The sequence below is a fragment of the Colias croceus genome, chromosome 27 (assembly GCF_905220415.1).
Source record: "Colias croceus chromosome 27, ilColCroc2.1".
In the NCBI taxonomy this organism is placed as follows: Eukaryota; Metazoa; Arthropoda; class Insecta; order Lepidoptera; family Pieridae; genus Colias; species Colias croceus.
In genome coordinates, this window is record NC_059563.1 from 5294988 (window position 1) to 5320677 (window position 25690).

Here is a 25690-nt window from a genome sequence, read left to right on the forward strand (position 1 = left end):
GAGAACAGCTGTAAATAATTAGTGGGTGTTAACAGTGATAAATTGCTATGGTACGGCTACACAGAGATAAGTTGAAATTATACTTAGGTTTTATGTTTTATGGTACGTCCATGCAGAGCTAAGAATTACTATTACCTAATTGACGAATAATATGTTTTATTATATGTACTTACATAACATAAGTTACCTAATTATTAATTTACTCTCACACACTCCAGATTTTCGAGATTTCACATATGGAGAATTTAACCTAACTATGGTTGCTTGTACGATAAAATATATTATTACATATTCTTCATCACTAGTCACTACATAGAATAAAACAAAGTCGCTTACTCTGTTCCTATGTCCCTTTGTATGCTTTAAATCTTTAAAACTACGCAACGGATTTTGATGCGGTTTTTTTTAATAGATAGAGTGATTCAAGAGGAAGGTTTTAGTACCTATATTATTTATTAGGTTTTAGACAAAGCGGGCGAAGCCGCGGGCGGTAAGCTGGATATAATTTAAATATAACTAATAAGTATCCACGTTATGTTTATGCTGATATTTGTGTATTTGGTATTATTATTAATGTAGATATCAAACCAAAATTTAATTACCACTTATTTGTTAAAACCTACTTGTAATTCTCCTTAAGTATAACAGACAAACATTTAAACTAAATTAATATTAATTAATACAATACTCACCCCCTGGTTTGTGTGTGCGTAACTCCATACACTAAGCGTAGTCAACACACCGAGCCACTGAAATATTTATTATTTAGTCAGTAAATTATCTAGGTATTATCACCACATAGTATAAAACAAAGTTGCTTTTTAGTATACATAATTTATTAGGTTTTATACAAAGTGGGCAAAGCTGCAGGCGGTGAGCTAGTTTTGTAATAAAGGTTAAATTAATAATCGCATTTAAAAAACTTAGAAAATAGTGTCATGGCTTCAAGAGATTTTCAAATTTCAGAAAAATTGTTAAGAATAGATACTCATCTAGTGATAAGTATTTTAGAGGTTAGGTAATATTATGCTGGAGCCGATGAAAATAATACAAATCACATAATGTAATATTAAAATATTTACACTACAAATATGAATGACGTTAGGTAATTAATATGCACTTTTCGGTTGAAAAGACTAAAATTTATAGTATCTATCTAATAATATCTATGTAATGTCTAAATATTATACAAATTAGATTTCTAAATTCTTTATAAAATAGATTTAACTACTGTTCTAAAATAATAAAATAATTCTAAAATAAATTTCGAATTTTCTTTACTGTACAACATGACTACAAAAGCGACAACAAAAGCAACAAAAAATATTAAAGAATAACGTACCATGACACAGGCTACAGTTATTGTTCTAATCACTTAGGACTACCTGTAACAAATGCAAAAATAATTAAATTAACGAAACATATTTTGAAAAAAAATATATAAATATCCTAGTTATATTTTTTTCGCGGGTCGTCATTCGCCGCCACTATAATTGTCTATCAATAAAGATTAAACATAAGATTAAAGAAAAGATTTCATAAAAAAAAGAAATTCGAAATTCGAATGTCTCAATTTTTTTTTCTGTTTTCATGGCAAATGGCAATAATGGAGAATGTCTTAACTTTTTTGGCGCGCTTTCGTGTGAAAGCCACAGACAACAACAACAAACACCACAGAGTAAATAGCAATAGAACCGTAGACAGAGAAACTAATAGACAAAGGTACTCTGTAACCGCGACTGAGACAAAGATAGTTTGTCAATGTATAAGTTGAATGTTGCCACAGTATCCGAGCTCCCGGATGTTTTGGAAAGGGTAAATATTTTTAGGATCAATTAAATAAAACCAGTTATGAGATTTTTCTTTTGTCTTTATAATCAATGTAGTAGATACAAAAAAATATAAATAGATTGATTATTGATGACGAAACAATGTTAATTTCGTGTACACATTTCTTACTTTTTCATTGGCTTGTTCATATTTTACAATATTTTGTGAGAATCCAATCTTTTCTCCCACTTCGATCCATTTATTACGTAGGTCTGGATCATCTGGAAACAAATCGATAAAATATAGGTTAATAATTAATACTCGCAGGTAGTTCAGTTCTCTAAAATTATAAGTGTAATTTTATGTCAATCACAATTACTATGAGAAATAATAAATTAAAATATGTTTTCGATGCCGAAGTCTTCCCGAAACACTGGGTTATTATGGGATTTCATATTCATTTACTTTCGAGTTTCACCGTATTGTCAAATCAATATTTTTTTATTGATGATCGGGGTATTATTTTTCTCGACACTGGCAACACTTACTTGTTGATGTTTATAGGTTATTGAATGTAAAAATCGATATTACGCTAATAATTTCCTTGTTTTAACGCGACTTGTTGTTACTTTAGGCTAAAGTATAAATAATCATCACTGAGAAACTATAAATAAGGACAATCAAGTCGTACTTACGCGTGAAAAGACACACCGGCAATTTTCTTCTCACTATCGCTTAAACATGCAATAACACGACAACGCACCATTCTATTTACTTCGATGTCTATATTAGGATAATTTCACCGTCTTTTCAATGTACTCGTGTCGATTTTTTACTAAATAATATCCAAAATTCGAACACCAAGCACGATGAAGGCACGAACTGTCAAAGTTTGTTTCGCAACTCAAGTTGCAGACATTGAAAAACAGGTTACACACTAAGGGACAAAAAATAGGGTATTTGTGTCTTTGTCTTATGCATTTGTTATGGTATTTTCGCTCTCTTTCTTGTGTAAGTGAGAAAGGTATCGTCATTGGGTCTATTAGTTACTCTGTCTACGAATAGAACCATTATAGGATTGTAAAAATTTACTATGATTATCACAGATGATTATAGTATATTATAGAGGTATAGTGTATAAATTGCATAAGTCACGACTGACCACATGCCGGAGTAATTCACCATATAATGTAAATTTTCTTTATCCATATAAGTGTAATTAAGTCACTCTCACGGAGTGATTTGTTTTAACTCAAAAACTATTTGGCTGATTTTAGAAATTATATAATCGTTGTGAAGCTGTATCTTTTGGTGATGTTTTCGGTTTCAATTTATTTATCAATTCTTTAACGTGAAAATTTAATAATACGATAGTCAAAAGTCGAATAAACTCGCTTTTTTAACTGTTTTTTTTTTTTGTACTTGATTCCGGATCATTAATTAATCATGAAGAGAATGTAGGTATTGTGACTGATCCTTGATAAGGTTTAGTACATACCAACATACAGTGCGACACAAAAGAGATGAAAAAAAATGAGGGCGCCACCGTCGCTCATATAGCAACACTGATACTGCGACGCAAGCGATCTTGATACTATAGAATAAAAATCAAAATATTAAAAGTAATAAATACCGCGATTTAAAGTTGTTTCATTGATCATCGTGTAAATTTAAGACAAAAATACATTAGTATTTTAAATAACCTACCTAGGTCAAATTTTACTTAAATGTATTTGGAATTATTTTATAGAAATCGGTCAAGCCATTTAGACTGCAGAGGCGCACATAGAATCAAACATACGAACAAACAAACATACATACATACAGCTCAAACCTTAGGCTCAAACCCAGATGGTAAACCCGTCAGGTAAAAAAAAAACAAGGTGATTTGAAAACTACATATTTTTATTTATTTTTTGTAGATATTCTCCTTCATTTTTACTCCATTGCTCCACTATCCTGCGTACTGTGCTTTCAGAAACCCCTATAACAAACGAATTAAGATGAATAAAATCAAATACATAGTGCATTGAACATATTTATTTAGTAGCTTAAAAATATTTTTTTTATGTCGGAGGCCAAGAGTCACTTTGGGTCCCTGCGCCACTCTAGAGTAGGATTCATAGGTAGTTGTATGAAAATAGTTATCACTATACTATTTAAGGCTGGTCGCACTATAAAAACTAGTTTTTGTTTACATACAAATAACCTCAAATTAAATTTCAAAAACGTAATAATCGCCCTAGATACGTACATTAAACACTCGTCACTAATAGAATATTCTATTTTACGTAGTACTGAGCAAAAACAAATGGAATCTCACCGGTATAATCTGCTGTACGTTTTAAAACGTTTTCCAAATATTTTTCTCGTTTTTCAGCTTGAAATTATGAGAAACACCGAATTAAAACTTTATACATGGCATCACGGACACCGCTACGTTTAACCTTTTTCATGATTTCTCCTTTTTTGAGTAAATTTCTTGTTCAAAATTACAATTTTATCTTAAGAATTCTCAACTTCACCAAAAAAACAACAAATTTTTATTCAACTTGACAGCTGCATTGAAAATTTAGGGTTGCCAGATAATGAAAAAAAAATTAGTTCCAAATTAATTAATTTCATCTCTTTTATGTCGCACTGTACAGTTGAAGCTAATAATAAAGAGCATGTTAAAAAAAACTTTAAAAATTAATGAAGTACCTAAGTCCTTTTTGTAACCATGTCTCAAATTTCAAGTTTCAGTCAAGTGTAGCAATAATTAGGTCATAACACATTTATCGCTTTCTATTTTAGCTATTCGATATTAAGCTATTCAACCGTAGCCTAGGTCTTAGTTATCTAGTTACAAGCTGTAGAAATCGATGGAAAATAAATTTCGACTTGCTTTTTAATGGTGCATTTAAATGTACATTATGTTGAAGATTTGTAAGATAATAGATATTCTAATACGTCGTAAGTCGTAAAAGCTGTTTTTCATTGTAATTTGTGGCCTATATATCACATACATAAGTAAGTACTAGAATTATAATATGTCGGCACTGCTATTATTTATTCTTTGGTCATATTGAAATAACGAAAATAAAAAGCAATTTATTAGAGCTACTCAGCATATATTTGTTATTTTGGTAGATTAAATAATATCTAAATGTTTAAGAACAATTTAAACTTGAATTTTTTAATACCTATTATTTTATTTTACCGGCCATTTAAATTAATATTATTTAAATATATAATATTAGTATTATTTTCTCTATATATTGTTTTCTTGGAAAAATGCAAATGCAGTTAAAATGACGTAATAACATGTTTCATGAAGGAAATATGAGATGCATTTCCTAGAATTGCCACATAATCTAGATGCAATCTGTGGAAAATTGAGTGTTGCTAGTTTTTGTTAGCACGAGAATCATATGTCACAAGATGTATTACACTTACTTACCTAAGTTACTCACGTACTTAGGCTAATAAACGTTATACCAATAATAAAATTGAAGTGTCTGTTTTTTATATTAAAACTAGCGGTCCGCCCCGGCTTCGCCCGTGGTACATATTAACGTTTTCTCTACATAAGAACCATCCTCGTACTTCAAGGAATATAATAAAAAAAGAATTATCGAAATCGGTTCAGCCGTTCTCGAGTTATGGAATTACAACGAAAAGTGGCATTGATTTTTATATATTAGATAACCGCTTTTTACTAAATGCATACGGATGTATACAACGTACTTATACAAAAAGAATATTTTTTACGGTTTTTGCTGTCTGTCTGTTTGTTGCAGCTAATCTCTGGAACGGCTGGACCGATTTTGACGGGACTTTCACTGACAGCCGATGTTATAAGGAGTAATTTAGGCTTCTTTTAAATTATTACATAGGTACCTACATGTTATTACTAAAGATAATAATCTTAACGAACGTCCTTATTTTCACTCCTTATTTTCAATGAACGGAACGTCCTTATTTTCAATCAATGTAGGTAATTGTTTCAATGTAAATACACTGGTATTACAAAAAAGTATTCCTAGATTCTTTATACATTATTTTGCTTGTCGGTAAACGAGTGTTATAAAATGTATATCACTTCTGCTTAAATCTATAATTACACATCATAACATTAACGTTAGGTATCATATCAAGTTTCTGAACATCAATTGGCCGTAGATAACCAAAAAGGATCCAACCCACAAAATGTTACTTTTGAGTTATTGAAGTTTGAAGTTTAATTACAAACAAATTTTATTGAATTTAGTTTTATTTCTTGAAACATTCAGCTAAATGTGTGTTAGGATCCTTTTTGATAAAATCTATTTTCAATTATGATAAGTGAATTTTCATTTCGCAAAAACGATTCAAAGTAGCTAATTGCTACTAAGATCCTTATTTTTTTTTAATTTCGTAAATAAAACAACTAACTTTCAATTTTTTTTTTTTCATTATTTATATAAAACCTATTAATTCTATCCGATTTACTATTCTTCTTCGTGTGCAAAGTCCGGTTCATCGCCATATCTACATCGTCATGAAGTCTTGGATTGCCCCCTTGGATTGATTTATAGAAATCCAGGCAGTATTTAGATAAATAGTCAAAGATTGACTCCAAATCGTCTAATTGGGCTTTTCTTTATCATTTGGCCATAGTCATTGAAAATCATTATCAGATACCTCCGAAGATTTTCAAACTCAAACTCAAACTCAAACTCTTGAATGAAGGTAATAAAGATCACATGAGCGCGTGATCGATAGTTGTGCGAGTAATTTTTTTTTTGTTACTTCGACATGTTCGTCAGCTTCGTAAATTTTTTCAGGTATTTTCGAAGTGCTTCTATTTTAGAAAAATCGGTATAAAAAAGGCAAAGATGTGTGACCCGATCAAGATACTTGGAGTGTGAACTTAATGCATGCCTAACGCCTCAAGCTTTAAATACATAATATTCAGTCTATCCAAATGTTCTGAATCGTTTTTGTTATTAAACCAGTATACATTTCTACAAAATTCAGTTTAACAAAAGAGATCCATGCTTTCTGAATCTTTTTAGTGATTTATCTATTGCATCATAATATCATAAAAATTAAATATCTAAAAGGATCCACATGCTTTTGGATTTTTTTAAACATTTTAGTTTTGTGTTAGTTTCTTAGACTGAGCGTTTTACAATATGATCCAAGAAGAATGGATCGTTTTTACGAAACTAAAATATGGCTTCTCCATACATGTGGGTTGGTACCCAGTGTCAATTTAACGTCAAAATATTCATATTTTACTTGGATTGTTTTTGCTAATCGAAAATATAGACCTAGACGAGCAGTTTGGTATATTTAACTCATTTTCGGTCATGTTGTGGGTTGGATCCTTTTTGGTTATCTACGGCCAATTAAACGAATTTATCATCATTAATATCTAAGAATTACGTCCGTATTCATTTTCACCCAAGTTGTCAGCGAGTTAGTAATTTATAAATATTTATATTATGCGACACAATTATGTCATAATTTAAGTGATCAATTTTCAACACGCAATTCGGAAGAGACGTGTGCAATGTTGCATGCGTGTTTTTGTAGATTGCTTCCGGATTTTATAGTCTACGCTACGCTCTGTTATCTATTCCTTCAATTGTGTCATAATGTGTGTGACATAGTTGGCTTGGCTGTATCGTGTGTTTCCTTCGTCTGTTGGTTCGAATTTCAAAATTGGATGGAATGCGTTTGAAATAGCTATGCTGTAAATTTTAATAATTTTCTGTTTGTCGCGGTTTGTCGCGCTGACCAATGAATAATTAAGAATTTCGAGTCCTATGTACCTTAATATTAGTTATTAATTAAGTATGTAACATGTATTTGTTGATTTATCACTCCTGCGTGACATAGGTAAACTCTTTAAGTTTTCATCCCGGGTCAACGGTCAACCCCAAACCAAGATGCCGGAAGGCGCTGGCGTGTTAAAATTATTTTTATGTAAGTATGTAACACCATATTTTCGAAGAATTACTTTATTCACAAAATTTATTAGTTACTTACTATATAAAAATATAATATGTATGATCTAATATTTATATTCGCTGTCCCAAATACTCGATGTTTGTTAATAACAATCTGCATCGATTTGTTTTCATAATCCTAAGTGGAGAGGATTAAGGGTGTCTTGGCAGTATCAGTACAACGTTTACAGGGGTAATATAAGTTAGCACAAAATGATAAAATGAATACAAATATGACGAATATTTACGGTACAAAATACATAGGTACATACTTACCTAATTATGCATCTTAAAAATATTTTTTGGATTTTACAAGCTATTTTATAGGGTTAAACTTAAACCGTTAAAATAACTAAGTATAAATTCGGTCTTCTCAAAAATAAAAAAAAATTACATTTATTAGGTATTCATCCTAAAAATAAGTTAAATTTATGTAATTTATTTTATTGTTATGAAATTATGTTGATAAAATAAATACAGAACTTTTATATAAAATACCTTCCTTAAAAAATATATTATCAAAATACTTACAATAAAACAAAAACGCAACACAAGTATAAAATTAAATAAATAATCAAAACTTCACACACGTTTTGGGAACGCACGATTTTTTTATCTATGGGGAACCTTTCGCTTTTCGCGCGCAAACTGTACCAGGGCGCTAAAACAACTGACAATTTTACACTGCAATTTTCGTACCCTTTCCAAGTGAAGTGAGAGTTTGTAATCTAGACGTTGGATATTAGGTATCTCATATCTGTTAATAATTTAAGTAAATAGATTTCTAAGTTCATAGAAGGGATATCGTTATCATATTGAATTAAAGTCCGCCCTGATTTTGCTCAGATTTCAGCGGAGGAAATTTCACATAACAAGGAGTTTAGTAGGATAATAATCTATCCTACTAATCCTATCCTATCTTTTCCTACTAATATTTTAATTTATGCGACAGTTTGTGAGGATGGATGTATGTGTATGTATGTTTGTTACTCTTTCACGCAAATACTACCTACCGAACTGATTACAACGAAATTTAGAACACTTATAGAGGGTAACTATGGGAAAACAAATAAACTGTATATGTATAAGTACTTAGTCCAAACAAAAATTACCAAATCGGTGCGCTTTTTATATATTAAATCGGTATATTTATTATATTAAATCGGTTCATATAATATTAAATTTATGACGATATAAAAATTGAATAAAAATGAATATAAACTATCAAATAAGGTGTGGAACTTTTGTAAAAATATTGTATGGGGATCTGCCACCGTGCCGTAATTTAAAAACGAACGACGCCGCGGGCGAAATGCTAGTATGATGATCTATATAATATTATTATTATAGTTATAAAAACATACATCATGTAATCTTAAAACGTAAACATGCTTTCCAAAACCTGTTGGAACATCAATTTAGTAAGTAGAGTAAGTATATTAAACTTGTTTGTAATGTTTGATTTCACTGCAGATAAAAAAATATATATCTATCATTTGTGTAGGTCACATACAAATACCTACACGTTTAAATTTTTGTTTATATTTGTGACTGCTTCGTAAAATAAAAAATAAAAAATTATCAACTTTTCATGTAAAAACCGTTTATTAGTATGTCATAGGTGACGTAAGGAACACTTTATTATTAATTTTATGAACTAAGTTTGGTTGTTAATTGTTTTATTATAGACAAACATAATTTTTATGAAATATAAAGCTTTTTTTTTCTTTCCTTAGAAACGAAATCGCTAGCAAAACAAAAAATAACATTTCCGGTAACTTTAATTCCGTAGTTTTTATTGGTTGTACGATAAATCAAAACATTGAGTACTAGGCGATCAGGCACTGATGGAAGGTAGAAAAGACATTCTGCATTTGTGTGCAAGGGACTTTATTATTTTATAATAATAACAAGCGATTCCTGGTAATTTCTTAGGTGTACGGTAAATCAAAACATTGAATACCAGGCAATCAGACACTGAATGAAGGTATAGCCTTCCTGCATTTGTCGCATCATTCGTGGGCGGTGGGCCACACTGAAAGTTTTGCGACTCAAAAATAAAACAATTTATTTGTATAATATTATATATACTTACTGTCTGTTAAAGTATTCTCCGTTTCATTTAAAACACTTTTTCATCCGTTCAAACCATTTCTGCAAACATGAGGACCATTGGTCCGAGGGTATGTTTTCTAGGTGCTGTTTGAAAGCAATCACGGCCTCTTGGTCACGTAAATGTCGAACCACTCATAGATTTATTTTTATTTTTGGGAAAACGAAGAAATCGCACAGTGCTAGCTAGGCCAGGACTGCGTGCGGCATGGGTCTCTGTGTTTTCAGAAGCCAAAATGACTTTGTTTTGTTCGCGGTGTGCGCCGAAGCACTGTCATGGTGCACCAAGATGCGACTTCTATCGTCGGATTTTTAATTAGACGAAGCCAACTGACGTTTACTGTGTTGTCAGTTTTTGATGAAATAAAAATAGCGTTGTCACAAAGTGAAAAATCCGACATAAAATACACCCAAAAGCTTGTAAAAATAAAAAGCGCTTCCTGGTAATTTTGTAGATGCACGGTAAATCAAAACATTGAGTACCAGGCGATCAGACACCGAAGGAAGGTTGCAAAAGCCTCCCTGCATTTGTGTGGAAGGCTATTTATTATAATATACCTACAAATTGTACATGTAGTACGCTTCAATTTATACAAGATAAACGCTCGTCTTTCCTTATTTATTTTAGTCAAATATCAATATTTTACGGCAAAATTAAATATGTATTTAGTTCTTAATAATCAAATTAATATTGGCTATTGAACATAGAACAAATATCAAAGAATGTAAGTAGATGTGTGTAATTGTGTACGTACTGTACAATGTACACACTTAAGTAAATCCACAATAACATATTGTATTACTTAACTTGGTAACATGATAAAGAATAACATTTGTGAATCTTAAAATATAGTACATACCTACCTCGTAATTTGCAATTAATTGTAAGTATATTTTATTGAAGTGAAACTTCTGCGCATTGAGAGTCAAGGTCGCGTCATGGCAATACCGTCACGTCAAGGCAACGATTTTGGTATCTTTGAATCTTGCTAAAGAAGTTTCTCTTCTGACACATATGCTCGGCACATACGCGTTTTTTATGCGGCAATTTAAAAGTTTATTACAAAAATGACAATCTAAAATATTTTGCTATACATAAAATGGGTGGAGTCGATGCTTCAAGCTCCGCCCGATGTTTACAAACTACCCCGTAACTCATAACAATGTACCAGGCTGTCATGGATTCGAAGAGCACACGTAGTACAGCGAAAAAATATTGTTTACAAAATCATTGGAAATGCAAAACAATGTATCAGGCTTGCATATATTGAAAGAGCACGTTCTGAATTTACTTACACACGTTTCTTTTCCCGCGTTTAACAAAAGTCAAAACCTTTAAACCTTACTACGGATCCTTACAGTTTTAGCCTAAGCTACAAAAAATATTTTTTTCACTAGCTTCTTACCGTGGCTTGTCAAAGAAAAACAGCATATTTCCTGATCCCGAAAACTTCCGGAATAAAACCTGAATATTTGAAGGTGCCGAATTTCATCCAAATTGGTCCAGTGGTTAACGCGTGGAAAGAGACAAACAATGAAAATTGCTATAATATTATTTCTCTGTAGAAACTGCTTTCCGAGGTGGCAAAATTATATTAAATTTTTCTGTATTTTCATGATTCAATAGCGCTTCTATTAGCGCTAATTAGTGGAGATACAAAAACAAAAGATAATCCATCAATAAGATAAAACGACGACAGATCAAACCCGCCAATTCACAATTCACATTTGTATGTGAATAAGCACTTGAAAATGGCTATTTAACTTTTAAACAAGAAATACCGAATATTCACCTATGATCCACATCAATCATTTTACTATCCAAGCGAAATCAAACAAGAATCGAATACATATACCTAGCTATTACATAAACTTTACATCCGGACGGTATTACAACATAACAATTACTTTGTATTCGTTGCATAATAATGGGTTCTGTGTACAAAATGATGAACAAGACAGCTGATATGATAGTTAGGTCTAAACGGAACCAAAAAATACAGAATATAAACTACTAGGCACCGGCACGCACAGATATTATAAAAAATAAACATTTTTTTTTAATCTTATACTAGCATCTGGTATAATCATTGTTATACCAGAGATAGGTAATTAAATTATACTTATGATGACTGGCTTACGTTTTCTACCCCTGAAATTCAAAAGGATAGATTGTTCTTCAACGGAAAAGTATATTAAACAGTAGCGGGTATAACATTTATCGTGGGAAGAAGAATAAAATATTAGGTACTACCTGTGGGTAGGTACTACCTACTTATATACTTACTAGCTGTTCCCCGCGGTTTCACCCGCATTGCTCCGCTCCTGTTGGTCTTAGTGATGATATATTATAGCCTATAGCCTTCCTCGTTAAATGGGCTATCTAACACCGAAATCATTTTTCAAATCGGACCAGTAGTTCCCGAGATTGGTCGTCAAACAAACAAAGAAACAAACTTTTCAGCTTTATAATATTAGTATAGATTTATGTTTTTTACCTCCGTATATTAAACAATTTCACCAGAGTCCATCTCTTCCTCACACTAACAAGTAACCATTAGTTAATTGCGGAAATGACAGGGCCATTACGTATAATATGTAACACAAATACCTACCATTTAAATAAACTTAACGCATGTCCTGCGTAACCTATTACACTTATGACATAACTAGTAATAAGCCATAAGGTTTACTTGAAGATAAAATAGTACCTAACTGCTTCTTGCGTAACGTTCAAAGAAACCATAAATGCTGTTCTTGATTTGATGATTTTAGTTACATATATTAGATAAATAAATAGTTAAATAGATTTTAATATGATTTTATCATTGCTTAGATCGTTAATTAGCGATTTACAGCTGCAGCGAGCCGTCTACAGGTATTTTAGAATCATAATAAGGCTTTAATTTCTAAATATAAGTAGGTATGTACTTAAAATTGTAATACCCAAAAATGAGACAAATTACATACTTACATAAAAAGCCTCTGCTGGCTGGTGCTCACTTAATAATTTCAAAATACCTAAATTGATAACAATAGTGATGAGAAAATGGACAAATGTAGAGAAATTTTGTAGAACTTACCACTTACCACCCGGGCCCGCGCAATTTTCAAAATGGAATACCTAGACAGGGTAGCCATATAGGAAATTAAAAGCATTATAATAATTGCGTTAACTATTTAAATGTAAATACGTTAATATATTTTTATTTAAATATGAAACTAATTTGTAAATTACGTGAAATGAAAAAAAATATCACTTAAATTATGTATATTGTTTTATATTTTGCAAGCCCGGTATATTATATTTTTATTAATTGCAATATTTATATCAGTGTCATAATTATTGAAACCTGATATTATGTCAAAAAAAATGTTATTTGTCAGTGTCAGAACCAATTATAAACAAATTTCTTTTCAGTTTTCATATTCCCAAATCCCAATATTGTAATTTGTATCTAAAAAAAGATAAAGCAAAGTGTTTTTATCTTAAGTACAAACACTCTGTCATGCAATTTTAAATCAGCACTTATAAAATAGACAAAACATAGAAAACAAAATGGATGTTCCAAAAATTGAGAAAGCTAAATTCCTTGCGCCTGAAGTAGCTGTAAGCGCTGTTCTTGCACCAAGTCAAGAACTACCTGCAGAGACACCAACAGTAGCAGGCTACGACTGGGAGAATGGCACCGATTATAACAAAATACTGGAAAGCTACGCGCGCTCTGGCTTCCAAGCAACCAGCTTCGGCAAAGCCGTGACAGAAATCAATAAAATGTTAAAATGTCGTTCCGTACCTCTCACTGAAGAAACGTGTGACCCATATGAAGAGGATGTATTCATAAAAAAGAAGACTAACTGCACTATTTTCTTGGGGTACACGTCGAATATGATTTCGTCAGGTTTGCGTGATACCATACGATTTTTAGTTAAGAATAAACTCGTAGACTGCATCGTGACTACTGCTGGTGGAGTCGAAGAAGATTTTATTAAATGCCTTGCTCCAACTTACGTAGGAGACTTTAATTTAAGTGGTAAACTATTAAGAACTCGAGGGATAAACAGGATTGGCAATTTATTAGTGCCAAATGACAACTATTGCTTATTTGAAGAGTGGGTGACTCCACTACTAAATGAAATGCTAGATGAACAGTTACAGGATGGTACTGTGTGGTCACCGTCAAGGATCATAGCAAGATTAGGTGAAAGAATCAACAATGAGAGCTCTGTTTGCTATTGGGCATGGAAAAACAATATTCCGATCTTCAGCCCAGCATTAACCGATGGTTCTTTAGGCGATATGATGTATTTCCATTCTTATAAACGACCAGGACTCATAATTGATATACTGGGAGATCTCCGGCGGTTAAATACAATGGCTGTTAAGGCTAACAATACAGGTGTTATCATTCTGGGCGGAGGAGTCATAAAGCATCATATATGTAACGCAAATCTCATGAGGAATGGAGCAGACTATGCTGTATATGTAAATACAGCGAGTGAATATGATGGCAGTGACTCTGGAGCGAGACCTGATGAAGCAGTGTCCTGGGGCAAGATACGGCCGAACGCAACGCCAGTGAAGCTGTATGCTGATGCAACGTTGGTGTTCCCTCTTCTAGTCGCTCAGACGTTTGCCAAACATCATTTTAGCAATAAAAAAAATGTGTAAATAACATAGATGTTTTATTTTACTGATCCTTAATGATGTTGTTTTGATATACGTGGTTTTAATTTATTCGAACACCACATTCTAAAACGTAGATAATTTTTGTTTTAGTTGAATATTAATTAGTTTTCAATGAATAACAAGTATTCATCAAGGCATTTGAACAACTCAGTCTCAACAAAAATTTAATACTTATAACGCCATCTTTTATCAAATTTCAATACTTTATGAAAACTTTAGTGCAGGTGACATCTATAAGTCGTTTTGAAAACAATGAATCTTATTTTAAATATTGTATTTTTTTTAAGTTTATAAAATTTGTATAATTTTAATAATTGTTTCATTTTATTTAAAATAAAGGTAAGTTCTTATCACAGGTTTTTATTGTATCTTCACTTTTATTAAATACTTGCAATGTGAATGACCTGTCAAAGTAGGTAGGTACGCAGTGAAGTTGTCTGCTGTCTGGCGACCGAAAACCCTTTCAATGTGTGCGTATTGATACAAAAATGTGCGCCTGTGTGCTGTCTGTGAAAGCAGTTTTCGAATTCAAACTTCAAAAGCTCACTCAGTTCGCGTCGCTTGCTAGCAAAAGCTGTGGAGTCTGGAATCGGGTGCTCACTGTTTCTGCTTACAAAATGCAACTTTCAAGCGTCTTCTAACATAAAAATGTCTATCCAAGCACTATATTCGATTGTTTGATCTCGAATGTGGATGTTTTATTCAGCATAGTGTACAAAAATGTGTTTATACCGTGGTGTCTTATTCGTTTTTCTGCTTTTAACCGGTAAGTTTCATCCTTAGTCCTGTGCTATTTTTAGGTTTACGGTCATTCGAGGCAGATATTAATGAGATTTTGTTAGGATATGTAATTCGTTGCACGTTTTCGGTCCCTTTGATGTTAGGATTGTTTGTTTGATGTGCCGGATACGTATTGCGGCAAACGACATGTTTACGATTTCTTATTTATTTTAAGTGTTCTGTGTTCGTAAATTGTACATTTGCTTTCTTTTTGTTTAAATTACTTATGTTTCCTTGCATTTCCTTTCTTAGAGTTATTCAAAAATAATTTGAAAACTTATAAGATTTAAATGAAAATATGATAATCACGATTAAACGTGCATGCTTACGTATTTTTACAATAATTATAATATTATGTAGGGTATTTATTGTAGGTATAAATTTATCGAATAATCTTATCAATGATCTACCTTTATGATATCATTGTGCACTACTTATTTAGTTCCTACGTATTAATTATTATAAAAACATACCTAGTAATAATTCGGAAATATTTATATGTACTTAACTACATAGTAAGTAAATAATTTACCTCTCGAAAATTGTATATTTTTAATACAATTGAATGAAGATATCTGGGATTACTCTCCTATTGTATTTAAAACTAGCGGTCCGCCCCGGCTTCGCCCGTGGTACATACTTACGTTTTCTCTACATATAAGAACCATCCTCATACTTCAAGAAATATAATAAAAAAAGAATTATCGAAATCGATCCAGCCGTTCTCGAGTTATGCGCTTACCAACACATTTTGCGATTCATTTTTATATTATAGATGTCTATTGCTGTATTTTAAATACATCATTCTGATTAATTACAAATCAAATGTTCAGCCTTGTATTAAAGGCCCGTGTAAAAAACCCGAACCCAAAGCTTGGGTTCCCAGACCCAAATAGATTTATTAATCTTACAGGCTATTAATAAATATATTAGGTATATAAAATTAATGGATTAACTATGTGGTAATACTAATTTTACATTTGGTATATAATCTATAATATAAAAATGAATCCCAAAATGTGTTGGTAAGCGCATAACTTGAGAACGGCTGAACCGATTTCGTTAATTCTTTTTTTATAATATTCCTTGAAGTGTGAGGATGGTTCTTATGTAGAGAAAACGTAAATATGTACCACGGGCGAAGCCGGGGCGGACCGCTAGTGTTGTATAAATTAACGGCATAATGTATCAGCTTGCAGCGCAGGTCAAGTAAATGTAAACTTGATTGGAGAAATTACAAAGGGATAGATATAGATGCTGATACAAAACTCTTTCTAAATCTAAAAGGGATTAAAATGTATTCATGTTTCTTCTCATATACCTAATCAATTTGTTTCTTTTTTTCATGTTAGAATGATATTGTTACTAATATTATAAAGCTGAAGAGTTTGTTGCTTTGAACGCATTAACCTCTGGAACTAATGGTCCATTTTGAAAAATTCTTTCGGTATTAGATAGCCCATTTATCGAAGAAGGCTATAGGCTATATATCATCTCGCTAAGACCAACAGGAGCGGAGCACTGTGGGTAAAACCGCGGAGCACAGAGAGTTACATATAATTTTATTGTTAATCAGAACTAAGGCAGAGGGGTTCTAGAGTAGAAATTTATACAAGCCATATTTATTTTATAGGTACTTTAAACTATTTATTCAACATAAACTATTTATTAAACCACCTGACTAGACATTGTCGTATACACGAACAGACGAACTATAAAACGCGTGGTTTTAAGTAAGTTTTTCACCTACGATTCAAGACGGATTTTATTCGTAGTTTTTCATCCAACTCTCTTAATTTTTCCTTTCACAAAAACCCTCTCTTGACAATAGCAAACGCAACAAAGGAAGATTTAGCTAAATCGGTTCGTTCCACGGAAAAATAATATTCTTCGAAGTGAAGTCGTAACTTGCCTGTATCGGTTCTTCGAAATGTAACGTTGGAAAGAAATGAAGGAAGGAATAATATGGGTTCCCTGTGACCTTGATTTAAGGTACCCTAAGGGACTTTTTAGTTGTAACACATTCCTACTGGTTAACAACCGCAACGCCGCGGCCGCGTGCGATTAGAGAGAATTTTCTTTCAATGTAGGTATTTAATTTTTGTACGCAAATAGGTATTTATGCACTTCATAAAAATGGGTACATAGTTATACCTGTTGGAGATTATCCGGGAAAATCACGAATTTTTTTAATCCATAGTTAGGACAAAATATTATATCTATTATATGTATCTATTGTACCACTCCTACATTCCTACTTCCCAGCTCTCCTTTGCTTTTTGTTATCTGGAAGAAATCGCTCATGAGCGATAAGACCGCCTACTGTACCTTAACCTCTTGCGCTGTTTTTCTGTCAACTTCATCTGTGTGTACAATAAAGTGTTTTTTATTTATTTATTTATTTATCTAACTTTAACTTGAACAGACAGTTTATGTTAATATTCATGTCACGTACCTATCTATCTGTCTGTCTGTCCTTTCCTACGTTGTAAAGGAATACAGACTACAATTTGGGTACATACCTTGTTACCTACTAACTAGATATAAAGTACCGAGATTTCATAGTGAAATGACAAAGGATTATTAATGCTTTCAACCAGGGACTATGCAAGTGAACTCACGTTAATTGGATATATTGATCACTAATATACGTAGGTATATCCTTCCTTGGTAGTAATATTGGTTTAGGATTACAAATAAATGATCGAAACTAAATAAAAGATAATTATTTGTTAAAGGAGTTTAGATAGATAGTTAGTTCTTTCAGGAGTAGGTTCGTACATAAAGAAAGAACAATATCCTACTCCTACTCTGCAATTGTTAATGTCTCCTGGCTCCTCCACACTACTCGTGAAGTTCCTCGGCGAAGTACTCGGCCGAAGTTGACTGAAGTCCGCGGTGCTACACTACACACTCGTTCAACTTCGCGAGGAGCGCATACGTTCATATTCAGAACGAACTTCAGGTAACTTCGTGCCCTTTGACTCGGGCGCAAAAACCGACAACAAACGGAAGTCGGCCGAGGCGAGGTAAAGTTGGACGAAGTAAGCCGAAGTGCCTCTCTACATTATTCTATTCGTCTAACCTCGTTCAACTTCGCGAGTAGTGTGGAGGAGGCATAATAGTTTGCTGAAAGAAAAAAATACAGAGGCTGAAGCAGTTATTCACGTTTCTGCAAATAAACAAATAATAGTACATAGGTACGATCTATTGTACATATTTAGTATTTACTATGTTTTAAAACGTCTGGACGTGGTCGGTGTTTCGTATAAAATGATTTTAAAATCACCATCACCGCGATCACATGCGATTTACGACTATTCCGTAATCCAATATATAGATAAGTATAGATAAATCTATACCAATATTATCTACTAGCTGTTGCCCGCGACTTCGTCCGCGATTAGGTCGTTTTTCGTCATTCGTTGTTTAAAAAAAATACGTGACACTTTATTTTAAAATTTTCTTAATTATTGTCTCTTATAAAATTTAACTACATTAAAATTGAACACTCTGATAAGAAAATCTTAAAATCTGAAGAAAACATGAATGTGGTTTAAATTCTACATTACTTAGTATCAAAATAATAATAATCTAAATTAAATGTAGATTAACAGTTTGAGCACACCATTATAGAATATGTAGTATTAAATTACGTTAGTTTACATAGTAACTTTACTACGACTACAACTACGATTCAAAGAAAACATCTTTTTCAGTGTGAAAATGCTCTAAGCAATCCTGGATGATGAACTGTATATCATGTATCTACCTACTCTGATCCCAGTACGGTCGGTACGTCGATAGCCATAACGATAAATATTATAATCAGATAACCGCAAAGTCAAAATAAAAACATTACTTGTAAAGTTGTGAGTGCAAAATTTACGTTTCATTTGGCAATAACATTTTTTTCGGTACTAAAACGTAGTAGTTTGATATGTGGTTGGCTGCCCCTCCTCTCCTTCCTGAAAAATATCCTACAAAATTTCCCGAGATACTTCCAATGATTGAACCATTGGACGTTGGACATTAACTTCAGTCAAAAATTGACGAAGCGGATGATTACTAATTTCCACTTAATCCTCGCTGCTACTGTCTTTATCATCAAATCATCAATTTTCAAGTGGTGTAGTAAAAATATCAGCAGAAATCGTCTTCCAAAGGCGATATAATTTTATTAGCATTGAATAAAAAAATCAAAAGTTAACTGTAAATCTATAAAAAAAGCTACTTACAAATAAAATTTTATCAAAAACTTCTGTTCCCAATGCACCTCAAAATAATAAAAGAATCATTCATTTCATTTCATTTCAATAAATACCTGTAAGTAACAACTTACCTTTTGTGGGAACGCATGATGGTGAAAATTCACAAAACACGAAGATTGCATATTTTGATATTTTTGGTTTTATGGCATTCAATTGCTTTATAAATATCACTACATAGTATAAAAAAGTCGCTTTCTGTGTCCCTATGTCCCTATGTCCCTTTGTATGCTTAAATCTTTAAAACTTCGCAACAGATTTTGATGCGGTTTTTTTAATAGATAGACTGATTCAAGAGGAAGGTTTTAGTACATAATTTATTAGGTTTTAGACAAAGCGGACGAAGCCGCGGGTGGTAAGCTAGTAAATTTATAAAACACGAAGATTTTAAAAATTGTAACTAATGAACACAACAATATATTATTATACTCTTTGGAACACAATCATTAGATTAACTGTAGATAATGGTGTCTATTTTTACTTAAAATAATAAACATCTAAGTAGGTACCCTCACTTTAAAAAAAATGTAGTTTATTATTTACACGAAATATATCTTATAGGGAACGGAAGATATGGGTTAAAGAGTTAAATAAATAAATAACATAATTATATTTAAATTATTAATTTTTAACATTGTGTTCAGTAGTGTTAACATGTAAATTGATTTGATTTTTACGAAATCTCATAGATGGCGCTGTTACAAAATTAACATTATACAACTTAAATTCTTTAAGCTATGTTTCTCTTCCCAAGTTACTTAAATGGCATAATTTTTATAGTGTCAATCTAGATATTGTCAAACAACATTTATATATGCGTCATTTGATTATTAATTTCCAATAGTTAACGTGTAAATTGATTTGATTTTTATAACATTTAATAGATGGCGCTGTTTCTTATTTGTCTTTATACTACTAAATTCATTAAACTGTTTCTCTGCCCAAATTACGTAAATGACATAGTTTTTATTTTGTAAAGCTAGATAATAGCATGGCTTACTCGAAACCAACATTTAAACATGAGTCTTTAGATTGTACGCTGTCGTAATACACGGAATACGTAAGAAAAATAAAGGTTCACAGCTCCTCCCCCGTAGATGATAGCTTGATAATATGTAGCCTATAGCCTCACCCGACCTGTTAGTAATATTCATGCAAAATTTGAAGTCAATCTATGCAGTACTTTTCGAGATTAGCTCGGACAAACATACAGACAAACAGACAAACAGACAAACAGACAAACAGACAAAAATTCTAAAAACTATGTTTTTGGCTTCTATATCGATTATAGATCACGGCCCAGGTATTCTTTTAAAAAAATATTCAATGTACAGTTTTGACTTTCCTACGATTTTATTATATGTATAGAATAGATAAAGATGAAGTGTTTGTTTGTTTGTTTTAACGTGCTAATCTCAGGAACTACTGGTCCGATTTGAAAAAATTTTTCGGTGTTACTCCATTTATCGAGGAAGGTTATAGGTAGGCTATAGGTATATCATCACGCAAAGACCAACAGGAGCGGAGCTAAAATAATTGTTAAAGTCCATACAGGTCCATACATATTAGTTTAAAACACTAATGACTCATGGCACTAAAATAAATCACGCACCTCTCGAGAACTACCCTAAAACAGAAGCTAGACTAAACCCAGACGTACTAAATTAAAATTAATACCAAGTTTCGAGTGGAACCTAAAATCTAAGTAGATTTTGTCTGGAATTATCTTAAATTGTTTGTTTTGTTAGTAATGGATTACGGTTTGTCTGCAAAAATTATATATTTAACTAGATTTCCGCCCGCAGCTTCGCCCGCGCAGTTAAAGAAAAACCCGCACAGTTCCCGTTCCCGTGGGATTTCCGGGATTGCGTCATTTTCCCGGGATAAAAAGTAGTCTATGTCCTTTCTCGGGTATCAAAATATCTCCATACCAAATTTCATGAAAATTGTTTCAGTAGTTAAGGCGTGATTGAGTAACAGACAGACAGACAGACAGAGTTACTTTCGCATTTATAATATTAGTATGGATTTAGATGTAAAATGTTGGAATTGGAGTTGGATCTTTGTCCTTTACTCGGTAAATAAAAAAAATAAAAAAATCTTTATGTTGCTTTAAACATGGAATGTACAAGTGATAACTGCGTTAAAAACAACCGACTTCAAACTTGCAACATTTACAAATACAGACAAAAATGCTCATAAAATAAAAACTACTGGGCCTATCCGAATAAAATTTTTATGGGACCAATTCGACACTATCCCGCATCGAACAAAAAAAGAATCACGTAAGTCGGTTCAGAGACCTCGGAGTAATCGGTGTACGTATACATAAAAAACCTCCTTTTTTGAAGTCGGTTAAAAAAGGAATTCTTCGAATTCGATTCATTTGAGCTATCACCTATTTCAACAAAAAATTTCAAAGTTTTGGAGCTGTTTTTTGTGAAACAAATAATTTATTTATTAATTGTTTCATAAAAAAGAAAATATAAAAACAAATTTCAATATTATATAACCAACTTTTCTTCTACAGGCTTCTTTACTAGTTAAGCACTTTTTTATTTTTGTGATAACCTAACATGTATCGAATTTTAATCCTTATATATAGCTGTTAATTTGTACTACAGAGTACAGGTCTTTCACAGACCTATTTCAGACACTAGTCCTTCACAACGAAAATACAACATGCTTACATATTTAGTTCCTTTGTAATAGTTTTAAGTTGTGAAGGCTTATTAAAAAATATAAAATTTACACGTTTTAGCCAATGACCTATTATACTAGTAGACGCGGCATACGCCAACATCATTGCACTAAAAAACAGCGTAATTAATACATACCTACTTACTAACGCATTATCACCAATACAGTTGTTCTCTCTTTCACTCTCACGCACGAGACATAATACATGTCTCACTCATGTACTTCGTAATAACAACTGCCGATTAAAATACAAAAAGAACGTCCAGCCACGACGCTGAATGGTGCGTGACTAAGTGAAACTCGGGCACTTACCTGAGTTTTTTCTTGCCAAAATAGAGAGCGGGTAACGTATCTAGCTCTTTTATATATCATAGGTTTTAGCATTAAAATTAAACATACATTCTACTGACATAAGTTACTATCTATAGGTTCTTAAAAACTCGATCATACAAATAAAATAATACCAATTATTAACAAAACAACTGTCGACTACACACACTGCAAGAACAATGCACAATTATTTTTATTAACAGCTAATGCCATCTGATATTACAATTATAAAACAATAGGCACTCGACACTACGCCGCGTCAGCGAATTTGATTGATACAACAGATTTGTCTGAATAACTCTTGTGTGATGTAACTTATTAACATCTAGATATCTATACTTCCTACTAATATTATAAATGCGAAAGTTTGTGAGGATTTGTGTGTGTTTGTTACTCTTTCACGCAAATACTACTGAACCGAAATGAAATTTAGCCCATAATATATAGAAGGTAACTTGGATTAACACATAGGATAAGTTTTATCTCGGAAATCCCACGGGAACGGGAACTATGAGGGTTTTCCTTTGAAAATGCAAGCGAAGCCGCGGACGGATGACAGACTCTTCATCCGTCCGTTTGTTTGAACGCGCTTACCACAGGAAGTTGAGGACCGATTTCAAAAAATTTCTTGAGTTTCATCGTTGGATATGTAGCTAATTTATTACTTATTGCGTGCTTTATATAGTAGCTAAGTTATTGCGTGCTTTATAGTTTATATTAATCTCAGAACTAGTTGTTCTAATTAAAAACGTATTTTATTGTTGAATAGATCATTTATTAAGGAAACAATATAAAATCTCCCATCGAATCATCATACGAGAGGAAAGTCAATGAAACTGATTGAACATTATATCTATGCGAAAACAAGTTTTTTTTTCCAGAAACTTATAGGTACCTAAGTAATATACCCACTGTACTAGATATTTTTATTTATCAACTAGCTTACCGCCCGCGGCTTCGCCCGCTTTGTCTAAAACCTAATAAATTATATACTAAAACCTTCCTCTTGAATCACTCTATCTATTAAAAAGAACCGCATCAAAATCCGTTGCGTAGTTTTAAAGATTTAAGCATACAAAGAGACATAGGGAAATAGGAACAGAGAAAGCGACTTTGTTTTATACTAAAAAGTAGTGATAACAATTGCCAATATATATTCTACTTTCAGATTTTATGCTCTTGGCAAAAAATTGATCATATAGGTACCTACGGTTATAATTTTTCATTTGTCTATCTAATAACTATACATTCGAATCATGGAAATTTTACAGAAGGGGTATTTTCAAGTGTTTAAAAATTTAAATGTATATCTCTTTGGAAGGCTCTGTATAGTGTGAACGTTTTGATGGATTTTAGCGTAAGTGTCATTACATTCGTCTTTAAGGGGAGAGTGAGATTGAGTATCTATCTCCATCTATCTATCAAACTCAAACTCAAACATTTATTTATTAAATTAGACTTCTTCTAAAAGCACTTTTGAATCGTCATTACTGTTGGTCTTAGCGTGATAATATATATCCCATAGCCTTCCTCAATAAATGGGCTATCTAACACCAAATGAATTTTTCAAATCGGACCAGTAGTACCTGAGATTAGCGCGTTCAAACAAACAAACTACTCAGCTTATAATATTAGCTTAGGTATGAGATTAATTATAATAATTAGGGCACTCGAAAAAAATGTATTCGTTACGTCATATATTTCTAAACAAAGTCGCACGCAAAACTATTACTCAAATAGGAATATAGAAGAAAAAAACCATCGTATTTGCGAAGAATAATTTTCCAGTAACTGCAATGTAAAGGTACATTTATATAATGAAGTTTTTAATGTAAAGCGTAATGCATATGCTGATGGGATCTAGTGAATGGAAAAATATATTATATGTTTTTTAATATCTGCGCCATTTTAATTTTCTTTAAGTTAACCTGCGGTTATGTTGGGATTGAGTATGTGGTTGTTCTACTTTGCTATGGTTATAGTGCAGTGGTTAATGGAAAGTTGGGTCGTGAATACGAAGCTTGGTTCGTTTTTGTTAGACTTGAAAATAGATGGAATGCACTAATTTTGCAGTGCTTAAAAGCTAGAAAACATGATGACAAAATGTACACGAAAAATAATCTATACTGATATTATAAAGCTGAAGAGTTTGTTTGTTTCTAACGCGCTAATCTCGGGAACTACTTGTCCGATTTGAAAAATTCTTTCGGTGTTAGATAGCCCATTTATCGAGGAAGGTAACAGTAATAAAACATGATGACAAAATGTTAGAACATGAAAAATTTTTTTTTGTGTGTAATAATTACCTAACAAACAAAATTTACATACGACACTGCTATAGCATTTCAAAAGTATAAAATAATAAAAATACAGTATAACAACTTTCAGAAAATAATTAGTCTACTTACCGAAACAGATGTGAAATCGATCCATCCATACTTCATAAGGGGATACATTTCACTTGTTTAAGAGGTACCAATGTTTCTATACAACAATGTATCGAAGTTATAACTACCCCCAAAAACCGTTATGTAAATAAGTACTTGATATTGGTAGCTTTTAGCGATTTAAGTGGTCGATTTGGGGGTATCACGAAACATAGTATGGCAGTTTTTGTGTTTGCCTTCTTTACAGATGTTGTAAGTACGGTAATTTTTAAACTTAAAGTTTTTTTTTTTTCAGACGTTCTCTAAAACGACAGAGGTTGTGTATTTATATTTTAAGGTTACAGTATGTAAGAACCCTTAATGTTTTCTTAAATACCTCTCGATTACAGACATCTGCAGTGACCGTATCTTTATATTAATGGTGGTCCGTCTTCTTTTGAGGACGTATTTCAGAGTTCCTTACTCGTGTATTTAAAACACTATTAAGATATAGGTATAGTGTCTCAAAATAGGTTATAGAGTAGCTTTATTTTGCACGTTATTAATAGAACAAAAAAAAAGCACGTAAAAATTTGGTAGAACTATAACTGTACTACAAATGAAATTAATCATATTCTGATAATATAGCAGAAGTTAAAAAATTGGGTTCAAAATTTAGTTAAAATATGAACAAAA

At 32.1% G+C, this 25690-nt stretch overlaps 3 protein-coding genes across 3 annotated transcripts in view; 2 read left to right on the forward strand and 1 right to left on the reverse strand.

The window, feature by feature from the left end:
• The window catches only part of LOC123703720, a 30977-nt gene extending 22576 nt beyond the window's left edge, over positions 1 to 8401 (reverse strand). The window contains exons 1-3 of the mRNA XM_045651814.1: positions 8280 to 8401; positions 1343 to 1385; positions 693 to 749 (exon numbers count right to left, since the gene is read on the reverse strand). Coding sequence (XP_045507770.1) covers positions 693 to 749; positions 1343 to 1345 — 60 coding nt within the window. The 5' untranslated portion in view covers positions 1346 to 1385; positions 8280 to 8401. The remainder of the gene's footprint in view (positions 1 to 692; positions 750 to 1342; positions 1386 to 8279) is intronic.
• A 4846-nt stretch (positions 8402 to 13247) lies between these two features.
• LOC123703724 (probable deoxyhypusine synthase) lies at positions 13248 to 14536 on the forward strand. Its single transcript, XM_045651820.1, has one exon. The coding sequence runs from the start codon at positions 13420 to 13422 to the stop codon at positions 14530 to 14532; it is 1113 nt and encodes a 370-aa protein (XP_045507776.1). The 5' UTR covers positions 13248 to 13419; the 3' UTR covers positions 14533 to 14536.
• Positions 14537 to 15111: 575 nt separating this feature from the next.
• The window catches only part of LOC123703729 (tyrosine-protein kinase-like otk), a 53415-nt gene continuing 42836 nt past the window's right edge, over positions 15112 to 25690 (forward strand). The window contains exon 1 of the mRNA XM_045651827.1: positions 15112 to 15316. Coding sequence (XP_045507783.1) covers positions 15271 to 15316 — 46 coding nt within the window. The 5' untranslated portion in view covers positions 15112 to 15270. The remainder of the gene's footprint in view (positions 15317 to 25690) is intronic.

Excerpts from the sequence above, each read along its gene's own strand:
- LOC123703724 (XM_045651820.1), top strand. The coding sequence starts at position 13,420 with ATGGATGTTCCAAAAATTGAGAAAGCTAAATTCCTTGCGCCTGAAGTA.